The sequence below is a fragment of the Anabrus simplex genome, chromosome 9 (assembly GCF_040414725.1).
Source record: "Anabrus simplex isolate iqAnaSimp1 chromosome 9, ASM4041472v1, whole genome shotgun sequence".
Classification (NCBI taxonomy): domain Eukaryota; kingdom Metazoa; phylum Arthropoda; class Insecta; order Orthoptera; family Tettigoniidae; genus Anabrus; species Anabrus simplex.
The window spans coordinates 11,895,022-11,918,124 of NC_090273.1; the positions used below are offsets into that span (position 1 = coordinate 11,895,022).

At 39.0% G+C, this 23,103-nt stretch overlaps 1 protein-coding gene across 3 annotated transcripts in view; it reads left to right on the forward strand.

The window, feature by feature from the left end:
• The window catches only part of LOC136881201 (WD repeat-containing protein 26), a 158,063-nt gene extending 139,355 nt beyond the window's left edge, over positions 1-18,708 (forward strand). For all 3 annotated transcript variants that reach the window (XM_067153909.2, XM_067153910.2, XM_067153911.2), the window contains 4 exons: positions 284-429; positions 538-746; positions 1,847-2,041; positions 18,414-18,708. In XM_067153909.2, coding sequence (XP_067010010.2) covers positions 284-429; positions 538-746; positions 1,847-2,041; positions 18,414-18,475 — 612 coding nt within the window. In that variant the 3' untranslated portion in view covers positions 18,476-18,708. The remainder of the gene's footprint in view (positions 1-283; positions 430-537; positions 747-1,846; positions 2,042-18,413) is intronic.
• Positions 18,709-23,103: the final 4,395 nt, after the last annotated feature.

Here is a 23,103-nt window from a genome sequence, read left to right on the forward strand (position 1 = left end):
TCTTTGCAGACATATTCATAATTTCCTTTTTTCCTTCTTCAAAATTTCTGCCACTTACTGCCTTAAATTCCCACCACCTGCAAGGGTTAAGCTTGGTGAAGTTGATTGTCAATATGTTACTGTTTTATAATTCTTTGTAAGGTATTCAATTACATTTCGGGTTGTCTGTTTACCTTTGTAAGTGTATGAAATGAAAAGAAAAGAAACAACATATTTTTCCCCCCCCCCAGATGTAGATTATCTTCAGTCTTTCAGTTAACGCTCAATTCTCTGAATGTTCCAGGATTTGGAAGGTAATGTTCTGGATTCTTGGGAGGGTGTACGTGTTAACTGCCTTTGGTGTCGCAGCGATGGCAAGACGGTGCTTGCTGCCGACACCCATCATCGTGTACGGAGCTACAACTTCGACGATTTAACAGATTCTAATATGTAAGTGATTTGACTACTTGACACTGTTGACTTTCAAGGTGTGTGACGTATTTCATGAAACGTTGTGGATATACCTGTAAGTTGTTTAATGTGGAGACCATTTCTTAGTCTTCAGGAGGACCACCCAGTAATGGCATTCTCAGTAAATGCCACAGACAGATTGGCTCTCCTCAACGTAGCTACTCAAGGAGTTCATTTATGGGATCTTCAAGACCGCTGTCTGGTGCGCAAGTTTCAGGGAGTCACTCAGGGACATTTCACCATCCATAGTTGCTTCGGAGGTGTCAATCAAGACTTTGTGGCCAGTGGAAGTGAAGGTGTGCACCCTTTTGTACATTGCCATAATTTATTTATTTATTTTACATTTTATGGCCTACATTGGACCACTCTAGTCAATTATACAAAAATTTCTTGATTTCCTATCAGCCCAATATTTTTTCATTCTGAGAGTTGCTGCTTTCCTTTGTTCTGTTGAAAATACCCTCCCATTAGACCTTTTATTGATCTTGGTGTTTTGTTTTTGAGATTGTTTATTGTTATTTGTAGTTCTTTAATATCCTCCTTATTTTCCGTGATCCATTTAATCTTGGTCTTGCTACTCCATAATTTTTCAATTATTATTCTTCTGCCAATTCTGGTGTCAGGTGTTCTGATAAGATGTCCAAAGAATGATAATTATGTATGCACATTATTTAATTATATTATAATTCTTGCTTTGTTGCACGAGTTAAGAAACGGCTTCAGTATTATGATATGGTATTGGAGGTACTTGTCGTGCCACTCAGTTACATAAACTTGCATTGAGAAAACATTGAGAAAATTGAAAGATGCAAAATAATTCTAGAACTGAATAGTTTACATAGCTGCAAAAAGTTGAAAGTAAAGGCAGTGTCATAATTTTAAGGAATGTGATGACATGGAAGTGATGGAAAGGAGAATTTCTCAATCCCAAAGATGATAGACAACTATGACGTTGCTGTTCTATACGTATACACTTTTTGTTTGCCTGTCTTCAAAGAGAGCTCTCAGATTGGATAAGGTTTATAAGGTTACTAGAGATCACTTTTGTAATGGAATGCAGTTTTTCAAAATTCAACTTAAGAAATAACATTAAATAGTAATGATTTTGTTGTGTATAGAAATTAATATATTAGTCGCAGGTCAAGGAGAATATTTACTGTTACCAGGCCAAAATATTTGAGTTATTTTTTTCTAGTATGTATTGTCTGACTAAAATCTTTGTCTGTATAAATGTGAGCTAAGTTTTATTGCATTTGTAATGCCACATATTTTTAATTTATGAAAAGCAGGTAAATAAAAAATATAACTTTTCTCCTTCAAAGTTGACATTGTGCATCTCTGCTTGGTAGTTTATCCTTTCTAAAGAAAAAAATGTTTACTCTTTTTGGAATTGCAGATAACAAAGTGTACGTGTGGCATGTTAAACGGGAATTGCCCATTGCCACCCTCACGGGACACACTAGAACGGTGAACTGCGTACATTGGAATCCAGTATTCCATCAGATGTTGGCGTCTGTATCTGATGATTGCACTATTCGGATATGGGGTCCTAAGAAACATAGAAGTTCCAGCTCGAAATCCAGCGAGACTGGTAAGATTACGTGAACCTGTACATGTATAAAGAATATGTTAGCACTTGAGAAAATTAATAAACATTGAACTGTGCATGGCGTTGTTATTTGTGTGCAGGTCTAAACTCGACATATATTTGAATTGGTTGTTTGGAAAAGTATAAAATGATACTGTAACCATGAAAGTTGTATTCAACAATTGAGGAAACTTATTTGCTGATTCAAGTGTTACATGTGACCTTTTACTCAAAAAAATTAAAGGATATTTTCTTAGAATATCATCATCATCTTTTCCCTTTATCCAGCTGTAGCCGGGTAGGGGGAAATATGGTTCCTCTCCACTTTCTTCGGTCTTTCCACTGCTCCTCCTCCAACACTGTGTCCCAGTCCAGGTTTCTTTCTATAATGCTGCGTTGGATGGTATCCTTCCATCTCAATCGTGGTCGTCCACGGCCTCTCCTTCCTTGGATTTGCATTTCCATTACCTTTTTTGGCATTCTTTCATCGCTCATTCGCTTTATGTGCCAAAACCATCTTAGTCGGCTCTTCTCTATTCTATCATTCATTTTTTCCACTCCAATTTCTTCCCGGATTTTCTCATTCCTTATTTTGTCTCTTCTACTCTTCTGTATCATACTCCTCAAGAACTTCATTTCGGCTGCCTGTATTCGACTCTCATCCTTCTTTGTCATTGTCCAAGTTTCTGCTCCGTAAGTTGTTATGGGTACGTAATACATCTTGTACATAGTATCCTTTGCTTCCATTGGCACATCTTTTTCCCATAACATGTTTCTTACACTATGATAGAAACAACTTCCAGCTTGAATCCTTTTACTAATCTCAGCATCCAGTCGAGCATTCTCCATTAATTCACTCCCCAGGTATTTAAAAGTTTCCACTGCTTCCAGGGGCTTGTCTGCAAGTCTAATCTGACCTTTCCCTTCTTTTTCCCCTGTAGTCATAACAAGAGTTTTACTCTTTTCTACACTTATTTTCAATCCACATTCTTCGATCTTCCCATTCACCACGTTCAACTGTTCTTGAACCTTCCTGTCGTCTTCTCCCCAAATCACAATATCATCTGCAAATAACATCATATTCATTTCTCTTCCTCCATATGCTGCTTTTGCTGTTCTCATGATGTCATCCATTACTATTGTAAACTGGATTGGTGATAGAACACTTCCCTGTCTCAGCCCACTAGTTATTTTGAACCAACTTGTCCTGCCAACTTGTGTTCGCACGCAACTATAACATATATATAAACTAACATATATATATATATAAACTAACATTTTTCATCACAGTTGTTTAATTATTCTTTCATTGTATTTTGGTGGCTACAGTGTACCATAACCAAATGACTGATTTGTTTGTAAACTTTGTTAAGAAGTAAGCCATACTTCCCAGTGTCGACTTAGTTAATGTAACTTAAAAACTTTTCAGGCTGTCGAACACACTAGTTCAAAACACTATAACATATCTGTAAGAACTACACACTATTAAACTAAGAATGACATGTTTCATTCTACAAGAATATTCTCAGATTCTATCAAATCACTTTAAATCATGCCCATGTATGTGCAGTAGTGTTTTCTTTGCGTAAATTAGTCGTGCCATGAACAATTATGAATGTTGCTGTCACTTCAGAAAATAGCCTGCCTGGTCTGACACCGTGGTTAGCCAGTTCGAGTCCCGTTGGTCGAACAAATTTTCACCGTCAAAATGTTGGCCGGCAGGGTAGCGGAGGTGGTGGTATACAATTTCTAATCACTAGATTGCGTGCAAAAAGCCTGGATTAAATTCCAAACCTCTCCGCAGTGCTCATATGGAGTGAGGGCATACGACATTGATGGCGATTCATCCATCAGTTGGAGATGTTAAGCCTTGAGCAGACCCCTTGTTGCTTTCGACAGGAGTAGGCTATGTGCTGGCACCGGGTTTCACCATCACCCTTCCTGCTGTCATATATCACGTCATTCATTTCATCTCATTAACTCCTCTGATGAGGTTGACGTCAGGAAGGGCATCTAGTCATAAAAACGCGCCGTAACAGATTCATCTCACCTCATACCTGACCCCATAGAGAAACGGGACAAGGGTTGGACAAAGGAACTGTCCTTTCAGTAAATAATGAACATTTTTCTTTACTAAGCTGCTATCATCCATTACTTACTGTTACTGTGGGACACAGACCTGTAGCGTAACGGTTAGCGTTTTTAGCTGCCATCCTAAGGAGCCAAAAATTTATGAATGGCAGGAGGGCTGGTACACGGTGGAGATGGTACGTGAGAACACGAGTTTACTTTTTTACAGGCTGAAAAGCCACATTAATTTGTAAAGAGCATTTGAGTTTCTCTTGTTGATATTAGTAATGAGACCAGTACATGTCCGATTTTGAAATGAAAAGTTATATTCCAACGATTTGAATTCTGGAGGACCTATGGCTATGTGTGATGAAATACAGCCAGTTAAAATCAAAGATGGGAAAGCAGAAGGGAGGATAGGATCACACAAAGAATAAACACAGAAAAGTAGCGAAGATTGATGAAAAGAATTATTTAATAAATACACATTTCTGTAGTCTGAGGGCGTGTAGGCTAAGGGGGGGACATGCACAAAAAAATTAAAAAACAGATAATCCAATTCCATGAAAAATTTATTGGCATCAGAAAAGGGTACATAAAGTATTTCATAGCATGAAAGAGTTTATTTCAAAAAATACTATTTTCCTTATTGTAGTTTATTAGCTTCATTAGCCCTGTATAGATCGTTCAAAAAATCAGTTATAAAGCTGAATTTCTCACCTACTCAATACTTTTTAAATTTATTTTATTTAGATGTATTTAATACATTTTGCAGTACCGGTGTTGGTTCCTATTAGAGGCCATCTTCAGCTGCAGAAGCACCTTACTTTGATAAAACATACTATAATGTTAAAACACCACTTATTTCTAAGTTTAAATGATACAATTCGTAATAAAACTTGCGTCACATGAAGTTAAAAGGTTTCTAATGGTTATGGACAAAATTGTAAAGGAGATAAAGGTAGCATCGGGGTGATGAAGTTATTACTATTTGCAGACGATATTGTGGAGTGGGGAATAAACAATAAAGAACGGCAAGAACAATTTTATGTACTGAAACAAGAAAACTGAAAAGTATGGTATGAAACATCAGTGCAGAGAAAAGCAAGACCATGCTGATATCAAGAGGAGAAAGACAAGGGTAAGGAATTGTGAAAATTGGTGGTCAAAACCTTGAAATTGTTGACAGTTTCAAATACCTAGGGAGTAAATTAATACAGAAACAAGGCTGGACATGGAGATTAGCAAGAGGGTGCAACAGTGCAAAGATTTATAGCAGTGTAAAAAACCTTGTCTGAAATAAGGAAGTATCAAGGAAGGGTAAAGAGATAACGTTCACACATTGACCTCTGCAGCTGAGATCTGGACAGTGACAAGTAGTGAGGAGTGTAGAATTCAGGCCAATGAAATGGAATACCTAAGAAGTATGATAGGAAAGACAGATTGAGAAACAAAGATGTGAGAAAGGTCAGAATGGAAAACCTAAATGAGAGAATTGATAGGAGTAAACAAAGATGGTTTGGACATGTGAAGAGGATGGAGGAGAAAAGAATACCAAAACAGGTCATGGAGATGAAGTTGGAGGGAACGAGTGTGAGAGGGAGATCTAGAACAAGGTGGATTGAGTCCATAAACAGAAGTGCAAGAAGAAACCTGGACTGGGACAAAATGGTGGAAGGAGAGAGGAAGGAGGAGGAGTGCCGTAAATCCTCTGACCTGGCAGGAGCTGGATGAGGGGAGGAGGATGACGATTGACTTATCTAATAACAACACTGAAAAATCACAGGTAAAGATCATGTCCGCCTTGTCAGTACTAATATAAAGCTATTCAATCTATTAAAGCAGCAGGAGTCCAGGATTTACAGCGGCTACACAGAGTGCTCAATGCAGTTTGGAAAGATGGCGAGATACGTACTGATTGGAGGAAGAGTGTCATTACCCCTTGTTTAAGAAAGGAAATTGCTGAAAATGCTCCAACTACTGGGGAATAACACTCCTTTCTCATGGGCTTAAGATTCTTGAGAAAATCTTAGAGAGCAGATTGCAAGTCATCTTAGAGCCACAGTTCGAAGGGGAACAGTATGGCTTCAGGCCTAACAGGTCCACAAGACGTAATCTTCAGTGTCCGTATGTTAATGGAAAAATATTGGGAAAAAGGCAAAAATGTGTTTCTGGTTTTCCTTGACATTGAGAAGGCATATGATAGCATTGCAGGAGAGAAGATATGGGAATGCCTAAGAAAAAGGAATGTGCCAGAGCGACTGGTGAGGAAAGTTCAGGTGCTGTATGAGAACTGTACCAGCTGTGTGCGATTGGGTGATGGACATTCATCCTGGTTCAAGACCGAAAGTGGAGTCCAGCAAGGTAGTGCGCTATCCTCATTATTTATCACCATCATGGATGACATAATGAAGAACATCAAGAAAACCTCTGGTAAACTAAATGCAATGGCCTTTGCTGATGATGTTATGATCTGGGGAGAAACTGAGGAACAAGTACAGTCAAGACTCAATGAATGGAAGGTTAAGTTCCAGGAGTTCAATCTCAAGATAAGCAAACTCAAAACAGTGGTGATGGCAATAAACAGAGAGGGACGACCAGCGAACATTATACTAGGAAACCATCCACTTGAAGGTGTGGAAAGCTTTACATACCTCGGCATTGTAATATCTCGAGATACACTAGCCACAAAGGAGGTGGCAAATAGAGTGCAGAAGAGCCCTCACTTTTACCAGCAAGTACGAACACTCCTCTGGGATCCCGAAGTACAAAGAAAATCAAAGCTGGTGATGTTCAATCAGTACTTCATACCAATCTTAACCTATGGTATTGAAACCTGCACCCTCACTAAGAAAGACTCATCAAGGTTGCAGGCATCTGAGATGAAGTTCCTTAGGTTCACAATTCAAAAAACCAAACTGGACAAGTTGAGGAATGATGTGGTTAGGAAGGAAGCTGGGATTGTTAAATCATTGTTAGATCAGATCAGCATGTCCAGACTGAGGTGGTTTGGGCATGTAATGAGGATGGAGCCAACAAGGACAGCGTATGTTAACTTAGAGAGACATGTGGCAGGAAATGGATGGTGGGAAGACCAAGAACCCACTGGATGGACATGATAAAGATGGACATTGCAGATCGGGGAAGGACACTGGAGGACGTCATTAACAACAGAACAATAAGGCAGAATGGAAGAGGCTCGCCAGCAGTACCTGGGGAAACTGAAACTGTGAAATGGTGATGATTAATCCATGTTAATAAAACGTCATGCATGTTTCGAGAATCTGATACTCTCTTCATCAGCAACCTAACATTCCATCAAATAATTTCCGGGCTTGATTCAAAACCTGCTGACAGTATACCCTAAATAAGTTATAATTAAAATACAAGAATAGTAATCTAAATAAAATACCGTATTTACCCGAATAATCCCTGCTGTCGAATAATGCCCGCACCCTCATTTTAGGAAGGCTCATTTTGAAATAAAATTAAATGAACTAAATTTCCTTCCATCGAAAGAGTAACGTAGGCGTAAACAAACATTTTGTATCACTCTGCGAGGTCCACGTGGTCTTTACGCAAATATGAACATGTAAATTTACGGATATGGCTGCTTTGCCTGAGATGATAAAAATACATTATCACTGCTACGAAATATATTTTCCATGAAAATGAGCAAGTAGGCCTACTTACGTGACAGGTATTTCATTAATCTGAACTTGCAATAGGCTCGATTCCCTGTAGATGGGAAGATTTGTTGTCTCTTGCATCACTAGAATCCTCTCCTAAATTACTTACAAGTTCGTCACACTCCACGTCTAAACACTTTTCACACGCGGTCTCTTTTTACTGGACAGTAACACAACCAGTGGTAGATAATTCTTTTCGTGTAATGTAAACATTTGACATAGACACACCGGCGACATCTGATGTTAGTTTTGCGATACAGTAAAACCTCGTTAATTCGAAGTCTTTGTAATACAGAAATCGGACTTCCAACTACATGATTTCAAATTAACAGCCATCTTGTAATTCAGAAATGCCAACCCTCGCCAGTTTTCACAGATTCTGCTTTACCGCATACTGCCTGTAACGTGATATTGTGGCGTTCCTTAAAATGCTGAATACAAAAGAATTATGATTTCAGTCTATTTTCAACTAAGAAACACACTATAGACGCACCAAAGTGAGTGAAAGTGTGGAAAGCTAACCCTGCACGTTCCGGAAAACACGTTCTATCGTATGCAGAGAAATTTTGAATTTAAATTACTCTGTAAAATACGGTACTATTTAAAACAATGTAAAGTCAGTTTAGAATTAAAAGTCTGAATTGTTTTCCGTTTAAATATGACATATGGGGACAGTTTTCTTCCATCTACGGTTGCACAAAGCATAACTGTACACTCAGCATCAAAAAGTAGGTGAGCCAGGAGCGTGTTGGCAACCTTGACGCAAATAAAACCTGCACGCCAATTTCGTGCCTCAAATTTTTTTAAAAATATGTAGGGATTATTTGCGTAAAACCAGTATTAAAATTCCATAAAAAACAAAAATTACGTAAAATAAGCATCTCTTCTTCTTAAGATTGAGATATTGTCTCTAGAAACAGTGTGTGCATGTACAATTTAAAATGTTGTATTGCAGCTCCTTCTGTTTGAGAATTTTAAGAAGAGATGTTTGTTTTATGTAATCTTAAATATTTTATTTACATGACGATTCTTGAATTTTAATATTATAACTCCATTATTATAGCTCCCCTTCCAGGGAGCCTGTTAACCCCTAGAGGGCGTCTCGGGTGGGGGGTAGGGGGACTCAACAATTCAATAGGGCTGGTTGAAATACCCAATACAACCCACGGACTAACAGGCAGCCCAGTTCCTGGGGGCTTTAAAATACTGGGACACCCTCTTTCTCCAGCGGTAACAAATATGGAGGGCCCAATGGCATCAGTGGTGGAGAAGGTGGACTTTGGTACAGCATCGGTGGCGGAAGAGGGAAACTTGTGGCGTCTGTACTCCAGTGGAGCGGCCTAGAATAACACCTGGCAGTAGGTATAAAATGCCTTTGGGAGTGGCGACCCCATCATAATAATAGGCTATATATGGTATGGTACTAGGAAATCAACCTCGGAAAAGGTTAGGGCGTCCCCTACAGGTGACGTACAGTTCTCAGGGTACTGGGGTAACTGAGAAATGGGCGACCAGTAACCAACATTAAGATAGGAATGACCCTGACAGAAAAGGCAGAGGAATCGGTAGACTTCGTGGAGAAGGAGAAGGTGGAAATGATGGAGCTGAGTGAAGTGAATTGGAAAGGTAATGGGAGGAAGAAATTAAGGAAAGGATACACATTATACCGGAATGGTGGCCAGCAGACAATAAACGGAGTGGGACTAATCATTTTGAAGCAAGTGGAGGGTATGTTCAAGTGGTAGAATGTGTGACAGAATAATGAAGATTAGACTAAAGATGAAGAATGAAGTGATGGACTTCATACAAGTGTATGCACTGCAGGTGGGAAACAGGGAAGAAGATATTGAAGGATTCTTGGAGAAAGTAGAAAGAGAAATTTCAGATGTGGAAGTGGTTATTATGGGAGACAGGTCGGAAACGATAGACAAGGAAGAAATCATTGGACCGTATGGATATGGGAAAAAGAATCGTAAAGGAGAGGAACTCGTGGACTTCTCTGAAAGGAATGGACTGATAGTGGAGAGTACATGGTTTTGAAAGAAAAACAGCAGGAAAATTATTAGTAGGGTGACAGAAGAACAAAATCAGTAATTGACTACTTTTTGGTGGAAAGGACAAATCGCAGGAAGTTGATGGATGTGACAGCTTTACCAGGAGAAGCATTTGATGTGGACCATAGAGTTGTGGTGGCAAAATTACGGTTGGGATAAATAGAAAAACTAAAAGAGATAAGAGAAAGCAAAATAAAAGTATGGATATTGAAAGACAAAAATGTACAGGAAGATTTTCAGGGGAGTTGAAGCAACAAATTCCAGTTACTGAAGTGGAAAATGTAGAAGAGGAGTGGGTCAATTTTAAAAAGGCACTTGTTAGTGCAGCAGAGAGTGTTTGTGGCAGGACATCTACAAGAGTGAAAGAAAAGGAGACAGCCTGGCGAGAATGGAACCGATATTAAACAGAACAAAGCAAAAGGAAGTATCTCAACAGCAAATGGAGATGTAAGTAGGTGGTAGGAGAAGAAAAGATGAAGAGTTAGGAAGAATTTACACAAAAAATTGGAAGCGGATGTAAGTGGCAGTAAAAGGATGCTGTATGGGCTTATAAGTAAGACGACAGAAAGAGTTACCACAAAGCTAGTGAAAAAAGATGGGGAACTGTTAACCTTTTAAGTGCTTAGTTACCAGTTGACTGTTTGGTACCTCAGTGCTGAGTTTTTTCTTCCTATGTAAAAAATTTGTAGAAGCCTCAATTTTTAACTTATCAGTGGGGTCTTTATAATTGTTGGTTCCTTATAAATCTAAATGCAAATGGAAAATCCTACCCTTATGTTCAGTATAATTTTGAGAGAAAACAAAATTACACTTTTTGTGCCCATGAGTACATCACATTTATACACAGTAAAGAGTTCAAAATAAAATTGGGGTTGTCATCAAACACTACTTGGCTCCCAGAGTCTGTCACAGTTTCTTGAAAGTTTGGTGGAGAAAAATCATCCGTCCGCCATGAAAATGGTGATGAAATAGCTTTTGAACTTGCCGTGTTTTTCTTCTTTTGTTTAGAAGGAGGCTGTGTTTCTTTCTCACTTGAAATATTTTCAGCACACTCTGTATCACTCTCACTTTCAAAATCACTTAACAATTCATTGAAATCATAATCACTTTCCGCTGTGGTTAATAATTGAAAGATTCTTTGATCCGAAATAGCATTGCCGCAAGAGCAACTGTAGCTTGTTGTTCCGCCATGTTTGTTTACATCATAGATGAATTCCGTAGACATCTATAAAAAGCTCTGTAAGTTACTTCCAGAAGCTATAATCCATGATCAGTTAGTTCTACATTATACCCAACAGGTGGCAGAACATGCCGGAGATCGAATCGGCACTCGAGAGTGAACTGGAAAACTCAAAAAAATTAAAGTTCTTGTTCACCGTCTATAGACGGGTGTAGTACCACTGGACCGGGCGTAGCACTCATCGAGTTAACACACCCAGAAGAGATAAAGAGAAGATGGAAGAAATATTTTGGTAAGCTATTGAATGTGAACAACTGTACAGGGGAGATAGAAGCAATACAGTGTGAGGACTCAACAACAGAGGATGATATAACAATGCGGGAGGTGGAGTTAGCGGTGCAAAAGATGAAAATGCGAAAAGCAACAGGGATGGATGAAATCAGTGTGGAAATGATGAAGGCTGCTGGACCTGTTGGTATGCAATGGTTGTACCGACTACCAGTGTGTGTGGAAACACAAATGTGTACCAGAAGACTGGAAGAAAAGGAATAATATCAGTGCTTAAGAAAGGGGACAAGAAAGTTTGTGGTAACTATAGAAGAATCACGCTTATATCACAGGTAGTTAAAATACTAGAAAGGACATTAGAAAGAAGAATGAGAAGAAAGATTAAAGGAGAGTTACAAGAGGAACAGTATGGCTTCAGGAGTGGAAGATCTACAGTGGACCCAATCTTAAGCATGAGACAGCTGATGGAAAGGATCTGGTCATGACTTTCATAGATATAGAAAAGGCGTATGATAGTGTAGAGAGAAGGTTTGGGAAACCATGGTTAAAAAGAAACTTGGAAGAGAAATGTTAGAAATGGTGCAAGCAATGTACAACAACTGTATTAGCAGAGTACTGACCCCAGTTGGAGAGACATATGGTTTAGGAATAAGACTGGACTAAGACAGGGGAGTGAGCTGTCACCTCTTTTGTTTATTATGGTCATGGAGGAAATTGTAAAGGAAATGAAGGAAGCCTATGGAGATAAAGAGATGAAGTTACTGCTATTTGCTGATGATGCCATGGACTGGGGAATGAACTGCAAAGAAGTGCAACAACAACTAGATATACTGAACAAAAAAATGGAGAAGTATGGCATGAAAATCAATACAGAGAAAAGCAAGACTATGGTGATGTCGAGAAGGGAAAGGCATGGAAAGGCCACTGTGAAAATTGAAAGTCACAGTCTGGAAATTGTAGACGGCTTTAAATACCTAGGAAGTGAATTAATGCAAAATACTAGGGTGGACATGGAGATTGGCAGGAGGGTACAGCAGGGTAATGCATTCTACCAAAGTGTAAGAGAACTTGTTTGGAGCAAAGAAGTACCAAGGAAAAGTAAAGAGATAATGTACCCATACTGACTTACGCAGCTGAGACTTTGACTAGCTGGCAAGAGAGTAGAATTCAAGTCAGTGAGATGAAATTCCTAAGAAGTATGATAGGAAAGACAGAGTGAGAAATGAAGATGTTAGGAAGGAAGTTGGAATAGGAAAGCTAAATGAGAGTTGAAAAGAATAAACTAAGGTGATTTGGGCATGTAAAGACGATGGAGGAAAATAGAATTCCAAGACAGATGCTGGAGGCAAAGTGCAAGGGCAAGAGTGCAAGAGGAAGACCTAGAACAAGGTGGATTAAATCAGTGAAGAGTGGCATAAGAAGACGAAATTTAGACTGGGACAAGATCTGGAAGTGGAAGATGGAGAAGTGCCATAAATACCCTAACCCGGTGGAGCAGGATATGGGGAAATGATGATGCTTATATTATAGCTCCATCTTTAGCTTGTCTTAAAAACTACCTACTTCAGCTTAATGCTTGACACTTAAAACCTTTTCAACTGAAAAGCCTATCTTTGTTTTTGGTTTTTGACACTTGCAAGGGGAGGTCACAGCTATGGGGCCACAGGTTTCTTTCAAACTTCAGGAATTTGGCCTCCATCAAAAATTAAGAATCGTGTCTGAGGGTTTGTGCCTGTTGGCCCTTGTATAACAAGAAAATTGCTTTTTATATTTAACAGCGTGCATAAATGTTGGCAATTTGTGTGTACCTGTTGCATTGTTGTCTAATTCCTGACCTCCACCTGGGTATCTCTATCCCTGTTTTTTTACTTTTCTTCTACTTTTTATCTGTTTTTGTCATTATTCACGAGGACTAGGAAGTATATCATATACTCCTGCCACTCTCAGCTTGACAAATCTTAATTTTTCTGATATTTTTATAACCACTGTGTTAAGAGATGGAGAGAGAAACTTTTATAACAAATCGGTGAGGAAGAAAACCTTGGTGTGAATTATTTTGAGAAAGTTATATTTACAGTGTTGTACAACTATTCCAATATGTATTAACATTGCAAGAACCAGGCGAGTTGGCTGTGCGGTTAGGGACGCACAGCTGTTAGCCTGCCTCCGGGACATAGTGGGTTCGAACCCCACTTTTGACATCCCTGAAGATGGTTTCCCGTGGTTTCCTATTTTCACACTAGGCAAGTGCTGGGACTTTTCCTTAATTAAGACCACAGTCACTTCCTTCCTACTCTTAGACCTTTTCTATCCCATCATCGTCATAAGACCTATCTGTGTCGGTGCGACATAAAGCAAATTAAAAGAAAAAACCTTGTAAGATATAACATATCCAGTGATGGGAAGAATACAAGAAAAAAGTAATTGGGCTCAATTATGGTTATTTGGGAAATATATTACTCAGTTGCGAATATAAATTATAAAGTAATCAGTAACATTAAAATTACAATTACTTTACAGAATGTTAGTCTTAAGGAAATCTCAGATTTTTTTTTTTTTCTTCCTTGGGGCTGGAATAATACAAAAATTTGCAAGGAAAACAAATGTTACTTCATTATGAGTGGTTTCTTCTAGCATAGAGGCATTAAGTGGCTATCATCACTCGGTGAGATTGAACCTAATACCTTGGATTTTTCAAAATGCAGCCTCGTGTCTAGGTTTACTGGCACGTAAAAGAACTCCTATGGGACACCATTTCACCACCTCTGTCTCTCCAAAAACTGAAAAAGTACTTAGTGGGACGTAAAGCCAATAACTATTATTATTATTATTATTATTATTATTATTATTATTATTATTATTATTATTATTATTATTATTATTATTATTATTAGCGTATTCTCCCAATAATGGAAGACGTTAAGCAAACAACTCAATCAAGCTTTCTTTGGGTTCTTCTTGTTCTTCCAATAGGCTTTCATTCTCTCTGAGAAGGCTTGTTTACGTTCTTCCGACCATTTCAGTATGCACTGTTTTTGCTTTGGTTGCTCTGATGTAACTTCCCACTTGTTGACTTAGTGTCTGAAGGTTTCTCTTTCTAAAATGTCTGTTGCACATATGTTTGCGTTTTTGAGGTCCTTTCGAAGTTCGTCCAGCCAAGGTGTTGAATTCCTAAGTGAGCTAACATAATTTAATATTCTTTTTGACAGTCGATTTTCTGGTAATCTTGTGAGGTGTCCAAAGAATTTCATTTGTCTTTTCTTAATGTCAGTTTCAATGTTTGAAACTTTTTCTGTTGTTTTGATTGATTGTAGCCTGTAACCATCTTGGGTATATCTTGCTCCTAGGATTATTATTATTATTTCTTTTTTTTTTTTTCAAAATTATGTTTTCCCAAGATTTTTATTTTAGTTAATGATTTTTTTGCATTTGAAATGATTTTCCATTTAATATTGTTATTGATTTTACATACCGTTAACTACTTTTACGGTTTTTTGGTGACACCGAGGTGCTGGAATTTTGTCTCGCAGGAGTTCCTTAACGTGCCAATAAATCTACCAACACGAGGCTGACTTACTTGAGCACCCTCAAATACTACCGGTTCTGAGCAACGATTCCCCCTGTGGGTGGGGGCTGTAGAATAACACCCACGGTATCCCCTGCCTGTCGTAAGAGGTGACTAAAAGGAGCCCTAGGGGCTCTGAACTTTAGAGCGTGGGTTGGCGACCACTGGGCCGTCATTTGAGTCCTGGCATTGCTTACACTTACTTGTGCCAGGCTCCTCACTTTCATCTATCCTATCCGACCTCCTTTGGTCAACTCTTGTTCTTTTCAGGGGCTGATGACCTAGATGTTAGGCCCCTTTAAACAACAAGCATCAATCAACCAATCATGTTCTTTTCAGACCCCGACGGTATTATGTACAGAGGCATAGGGAGTCTTTCATTTTCATGCCCTTCGTGGCCCTTGTCTTCCTATGGCCGATACCTTCATTTTTCAAAGTGTCGGATCCCTTCCATTTTCCCCTCTGATTACTGTTATATAGAGGATGGTTGCCTAGTTGTACTTGCTTTTAAAACAGTAATCACCACCACCACCACCACCACCACCACCACTCTGAGCGACGATCAAACCTGCCAAGTTGGAGTCAGCTCGGTGATTTTCCATTTACTTTGCAAATAAATTAATTGGTTCTTAAAATTCTCATTGCTGTTCTTCGATGACTTAGGGGGAGAGTACGTACATCTTTGTATTTACTGAAAAGACAACCTTCAGGGGCACTTGAAGGAATGCCTGTGTTTAATTTTAAGAACATCGTTGGAATGTCCTTGGAAATGCTGGAGAGGTAAGAACTGGTTCTGCTGTAGTAGAAGTGAAAAAGTCATCTTTATCGTTATATATTTTTACACGTTTCTGCTTCTGTGCGATGTTGTCGACTGTAACTCGATCCGAGTATATATAACTTCTTCCTGCATACATTTGACCAGTTCAAGTCAGTTTATGGATGTGTTTGCGATGACTCAACAGACCCATCCTGGCATAAAACATACTCCCACACAAATCATACTCAATGGATGCAGGAGGGCGGAGTTGTAATAGACGGAGCTTTGTTACTTGTCGCTTGGCCTCTTGATGTCTGTAGCATTCTCTTTCAAACAAGTTGACAGCGGTGGATGTAGTGTTCTGCCACAGTGAATGGTCCAGAGCACATTCTTCCCATGTCTGTATATTTATACCAGTTGTCTTCATGATGTGTTTCAGCTGGTCCATAAAACTCTTAAGAGAGGCTCCATGAAGTCTACTGCCAGAGCAAAGTTCACCATAAAGAATTTGGCAGGGAAGCCTGGTATCACCCATGCGGTGAACATGGCCTAACCATCTCAGCTGATGAGTGATGATTATTGCCCCAATGCCATTTAGCTGCGCTTTGTCGAGAACTGCATTGTTGGTCACTTAGTTCTCCCACTTGATATTCAAGATGTATCTCATTTTTTGTTGATGGAAGCGCTCAAGTTCATGGCGATAGTGTGTCCAAGTTTCACAGCCATACAGTAGCGTGGAAATGACAACAGCTTTGTACACCATGAGTTTGATATGCAGTTTTGGTCGTTATTCATGAAGACTCTGTGCATTAACCGTCCAAATGCTGCATGAGCAGCCCCAATTTTTTTTATCAACATCTTGTTCGCAGGTACACACACCATTTAGACAAGATGCTTCCGAGATGTGAAAAGTGATCAACCTGTTCCAGTGTTGTGTCCATGACGGAGATACTGAACTCAGGAAGAGTTAACCCTGCGGCAGATTGTGCAAGTACATTCAGTGTTTTTTGCATTAATGGCAAGACCAAAGCGATCAGATGCAGTTTTAAAGCAGTTGACTGACTCTTGTAGTTCTGAAGAGAGCAGGAGATGCGGTGTAATCAGCATACCGCAGTTCTGTCACCCGGGTAACCAGAGTGTGTCTTTGTGAGCAAAGTCTTGCCAGATTGAAAAGGCCTCCATCAAAACGAAATTTGATCTCCATGCCTAAGTTGTTTGCAGATGATTCATGCAGCATGGCAGCCATGTACAGTGCAAAGAGTGTAGGAGCAAGCATACAGCCTTGTTTCAATCCTTGAGTGATTGGGAATGAATCTGCATGAAGAACCTGTCCAGACATGCCATCATGAAGAGCTTGAACCAATTCCACATAACGTTCAGGACATCCAGAACATCTCAATACTTTCCACATAGCAGATCTTGGTACTGAATCAAAGGCTTGTTCCATATCATAGAAAACTAAATAGAGAGGCTGCTGTTGGTCTCTGTATTTTCCTGGAGTTGTCTAACACAGATCATATCTGTTGCGCCTCGGGAGGTTCGGAAACCACATCGAGACTTGGGCAAAATCCTCTCCGAGATAACTCTGAGCCGATTTAATATAATTCTTGCGAGTATTTAACCTGCAAGTGACAAAGGCGATATACCACGGTAGTTCCCACATACACTACGATTGCCTTTCTTGAAGATAGTGATGATGGCATCGGGCACTTCTCGAGTTTCCCAGATCGAGAGGATACAAGTCATTCGATTACTTTTACTCATTTACTTCCCAGCTCTGAGCGTAATACATTATGAACTAGATAATTTAGAACGTGTGTGGAATTCTGTTCTGTAATTACATACTACATATTTTGTAACAAAAATGAGTACTCATCAAGGAATACCAGAGTCTTTAAGTCACTTAGAAGTGAGGGACGCTGGCCACTTGACCAGTGGTGGTACACAAATAGCCAACATGTATGCAAGCTGTTAAATTTAAAGAGCTATTTTCGTTGTCATCATCAGTCATTACTTAGGGCTGTCGTCCAGATGGTAGATTCCCTATCAGTCTAGTCTTTTTGTAAACTATTTACCGGGCGAGTTGGCCGTGCGCGTAGAGGCGCGCGGCTGTGAGCTTGCATCCGGAAGATAGTAGGTTCGAATCCCATTATCGGCAGCCCTGAAAATGGTTTTCCGTGGTTTCCCATTTTCACACCAGGCAAATGCTGGGGCTGTACCTTAATTAAGGCCACGGCCGCTTCCTTCCAACTCCTAGGCCTTTCCTATCCCATCGTCACCATAAGACCTATCTGTGTCGGTGCGACGTAAAGCCCCTAGCAAAAAAAAAATTTGTAAACTATTTCAAAGAAGTTTGAAGTTTATCGAACATCTTCTTCAGTAAAGTAATCTAATCCCTAATTCCTCTTCCTATAAATGAATATTCGCCCTGATTTGTCCTTTTCGGTTCCAACTTTTATCTTCTTAAATAAGGGCCAACAACAGAAACCCTGTTTAATTTGGTCGCAGATCAATCTCCCGTAGAGGTGGCCTCACCTTGTTAGACCCTTTTCCAGAAAGCTTATTCTGTTTAGAGAAGTGGGAAACCAAACTGCACGAATTTTTTATGACTGTTCGCATCCAGATACCCTTAAGAGTGGCTGTCGTGTTTTTTCTTGCTCAAAATTGTTATATTTCTGTGATTTGTTTCCTTTGTTCCTATGAAATGACCTGCCTTTATCTCTCCTTCTAATCTATTCTTGATATGCCATACACTTGTAGTGTTTTTTGCAGGTTTCGGAGAAACGCCATCATCATCGACCAACGGGAATGCGTGGCACGACATGTGTTCGTAGTAGTACCGGAGCTGGCTATCCCCCATTCCTTTCCCGTTCCCCTTCTCTTTCTCACCCAAGTGTCCAGTAGGAGCTCCACTCTGTTGGACAGAAAGTGGCAGGTTTAGAATGGAGTAGATGATACCAGTGATGTTTGACATAGAGATGTTTGTTATATAATCCTCATTTCTGTGATGATTTAAATGAACTTTAAAGGATAAAATATCACATAATAAAAGATTTATATAATTTTTCTTCTGGGTATTTTCTTCTAATGGCTCTTGTATTTTTCAGTCTTGTTTGCAAAAAATATTCTTCTTTTTATTCTTATTCTCATTATTATAATATATCTGTTGGAGGACTGGATATCTTTACAGTGACTTCCTTTATCTGCCCTGCCATGTCTTTCTTCCCCTCGACTTTCTTACTTAAGCCAGTAATCTGTGAGGGAAGGTGGCTACGTGTGAGAACTGGCCAAGAAACCTTTAATATGTGGTGGAGTTTGATCCTGCTAAGGAGAGGGAAGAATATAATATATTGCCATGATTTGAATTTTTAAAAAATATGAAATTAAGCTTGAAACTGTGGAAGAAATCTTCACAAATGATAATTGCAGCACGCAGTTTTGGTTATGTTGCACAGAAGTACTAATGTGTAATGTGAATGTCTTGTTTGGTAGAATGCTGAAAGTGTTTGTTGGTTATTTGTTCTACTTGTTTCTAAGCAGCTTAAGCACTGATGTAAAAGAAAAAAACTTTTGAAAGATCTGGCTATTATAATAATCATATGGAACTCCTCATAGGGCATGGCAGCACAAGCAGTGCACTGTAATATCCCTCTGTAGATGTACTATTCATTATTCTTGTGTACACACAAATTCCTGTATGTATATTTTGCAGCAAAGGTGAATTTTTTATCTTAACTAATTATTTGAGAAGCAACTAGAGTGATGTTTTCTAACATGATTAGTTGGAATCATGTCATTTTTTGGCACTTTTACAGATAATTTTTAGATTGTTCTTTGTTTGGAAATGAGTAAAAGAATTTGGTATCAAAAGGAGCAATCTCCTTTTGCCATAAATTTTCAGTTAGGGTAGAGTTTTGTTACTGTATTTCTCAACACAGTATTTTGATTATTCTTCATTCTAAATTTTCATCATGTTTTGTATGACAATAGCTAAATACCTTGGATGTAATATTAGTGATGTTCTTGTTAATTGTGATTTTATGCTGGAGATTGTTCTTTTTGATACTAAGAAGGGATCCTTCCAAAAATGCACCTCACAGAGCAAAATTTAACCTATTGCATTTGGAAAAGCTACTCATATTATAGATATAAACCTCTCATATTCCTAGCTGCCGATGTGGACACGTTTAGGAAATATAAGGCTGTAAATAATCTTCAGGAAGTAATTAGTATATTAAGATTTAAAAAATCAAAATCCACAGCCCGTTTCCAGTCATTCGACCGGCTCAGGAATGCAATGAATGAACCCCCCATCTAGCAGCGTGGATGGCAGTTGTGCCGGCTGCTGAAGCCTGTCACACTCCTCTGAATAATGACTGACAGATGAAATGAAATGAAATGATATTGGAGAGTGTTGCTGGAATGAAAGATGACAGGGAAAACCAGAGTACTCAGGGAAAAACCTGTCTCTACCTTTGCTTTGTCCAGCCCAGATCTCGCATGGAGTGACCGGGATGTGAACCACGGAACCCAGCATGCTGCCGCGAGAGCTATGGAGGCATATTATGATGTGCTATCAAAATTCACAGCATTTCAAACCAGATGAGAAATATTTTAAGACACGTGGCTTTTCATGAATTCTTTTTACCATTTCACTTGCAATACATTGATAGGAGACTGGTCCAAACAGAAAGTAGCTGTATAGAGAGCATGTTTAAATACCCCTTAGTCCATCACTCTTTGAATGTTTGTTGTTGGTGAATACCTCTAACATTACTCCAGATGTGTCTGAACTCTTTCCAGTCTTGTGTCCTGGTACAACAATTCTTCAGTGATGGGTATTGAGATGTTCTCCCAGTATACAGGTACCTTCTCTTTGGACCACTGAGTTATCACTGTGGAATACTAAAAAGTAGTATGAAACACTGAGTGTCTTGAAATCCTCATTTGGGTACAAATACTGTGAATTTTGATAGGATATTTTTATATACTATTATTTTTGCACATGTGTCAACATAGGCAGCGAATATTTTCAGAATGTTTATATGTATAATATGAGTAGTTTTCCCAAATTAAATAGGTTACTGCCGGCTGCATTATCACAAGGTTCCCTTGCAAGAATTGTAACTTCTCCAGACACAAACATACATGGAGATTACTGTTTTTTAGTGCTCCTAAAATGTGAAAGTATTGTACCAAGACATCATCTTGGTACAAGTAAGAAATGACAATCTTAACTTGAATGCTTAATTGCAATACTGATAACTACATTTTTGAAAGCTTGTGTGAATATTCTTTTCTAATTCAAGAAATACTTCTGAAATATCATGAAAAGTGTCTTTTGAATATGTCATCGATTATTGTTTTATCAGTTTGGGTTTAAGAGCATTTATTTATTCAGTGAAGATGTCAAGAAGGAAAACTCCACATTCTTCAGCTTGGAATCCTTGTACATGTGCCTGCAGTTTGATGTCAGGAGAAATAAATGGCAGAGCCAGTAATTTCTAGAATTGAATTTGATATGTAACAGTAGTGCCTTTGTCTTCTATTTGTAGCAAACACCCTCTCATTTGCTACGATTGATGTCACGTGGCCGATCAAGGAAAGAATACCACAGCTTCTGTCCTAGTAGCTGATTGTGTACGAGGGTCTGTGAAAAAAATAACTCTTCAAAGGGTGGGGGAGCTTTCCTGCAGGCCTAGTTAGTTTCATCTTATGCCACTCGCTAGTGCGGGAGGACGTTAGGAGTGCCAAATACGTGATATTGGAATTGCTGTAACACGTTAGTTTTGGCACATACACAAAATTTTGATACAGTATAGTACACTCCTCGTACTCTCCTTACGAACCACTTAAGTAGGCATATATTTCCACTGGAATGCTGAACAAGCATTCACCTTGCTATAGTCTCCATATTCGGCATTCATATCCGCCACAGCAACATAATTTATCAACTAACTGCGCCATCGGAATTAAGATCAACACCCAAGTCCTTGTAACTGTTCGAAGACAAAGAAATATTCTCATCAAAGAGCCACACTTTACAGCTTCCTGTGAAGATTGGTTGTCACAGCATTAAAATCCATAACTTTTTCAAGGTGCCCAAAGGAAAGGAAAGTGTGTCCCTATGTGAAAGAAAGTTTGACTCAGTTCACAATTCCTACGATGAAGAGGCACTCTGCACAGTCAGGCTAATACTACACTCGTAATGTTGTTTCTATTTATGGAAGGAGTTGTGGTGGGCAGTTTGGGGGATCACACTCAGTTCCATCTACAATTTCAGTTTGTTCTCTTCAGCTTACTGAAATTGTCCTTTCAGGATGAATTTCAGTTTGGGGAATAGAAGAAAAGTTTGCTGGGGTCAATCTGAGTAGCTCGGACAGTAAAGTGCTGGTTTCCGAACTCAAGTTGATGGTATTTGAAGATGCTCAAGTATGTTAGCCTCGTGACGGTAGATGTAGATTTAGTGTCGCATTAAGAGAACTCGTTCGGAACAAAATTCCAGCACCATGCTTGGTCTTTCCCTCCTCACATTTCAAGACTTCAAGATAATATTAGTATATCACCATTTGATCCTCAAATAGGAAATGCTGCTGATGTGCAATAAAAACTGTCAGCAACACTTTTGACTTGACCAGATGTGCTTCTTGGTGAATTGCCATAAATTGGTACATGTTGGTAAATGCTTGCACCAGTTTGAAATAGAAGCAAGTTATGATTCCCTGCTTGTCTCAACAATTGCAACACATACTAAACACACTCAGAAACTAATAGCTGTTTCAAAAATTCATGGCAAATGCCTAGTGCCACTTGCCAGAAAATGGTAAGACTTCCCTCTTGCTTTTTTAATTTGGGGTTATTTTTCAAATAGATATACTTCAATGGCTATTCAATTTAATGCAGTTGTTGCTGAACTGGTCGCACATTAATGGGCGAGATCCTGATCACGCTTATTGCGAGTGTCTGCACGGATGGGGCCGTGTGGCTCTAAGCTTGCATTTGGAGGATGGTGGGTTCAAACCCCACTTTGACTGTCCTGAAGATGGTTTTCCAAAGCAAATGCAGGGCTGTACCTGAATTGAGGCCACGGTCTTGTTGCCATAAAACTATGTCAGTGCAACATAAAACCTATACCAAAAGGATTGATAGGATTGAGGTACAGGAATGAAATACTCGTGTGTAGTTGCTTCACACCACCTGGACTATTTAAAATGGCATTACTTAGACACTCTGGAAAATACTGTAATCAGTTCTTTCAGCTTTTGGTGTAGAATTATAATTTTTTTAATATACCTGTTCTAGAAAAACTGGTCTGCCACATGAAATCTGTCAACAGTAATGTCTGAAGGAACTGAGTGCTGTTGCAAGGAAGCAGAACCTATTACTAACGAAAGATAATTAAATCTATGGATAGAAAAAGAAACCAGTAGCACTCTTAAGACAGCAACCAAATCAGTAATTT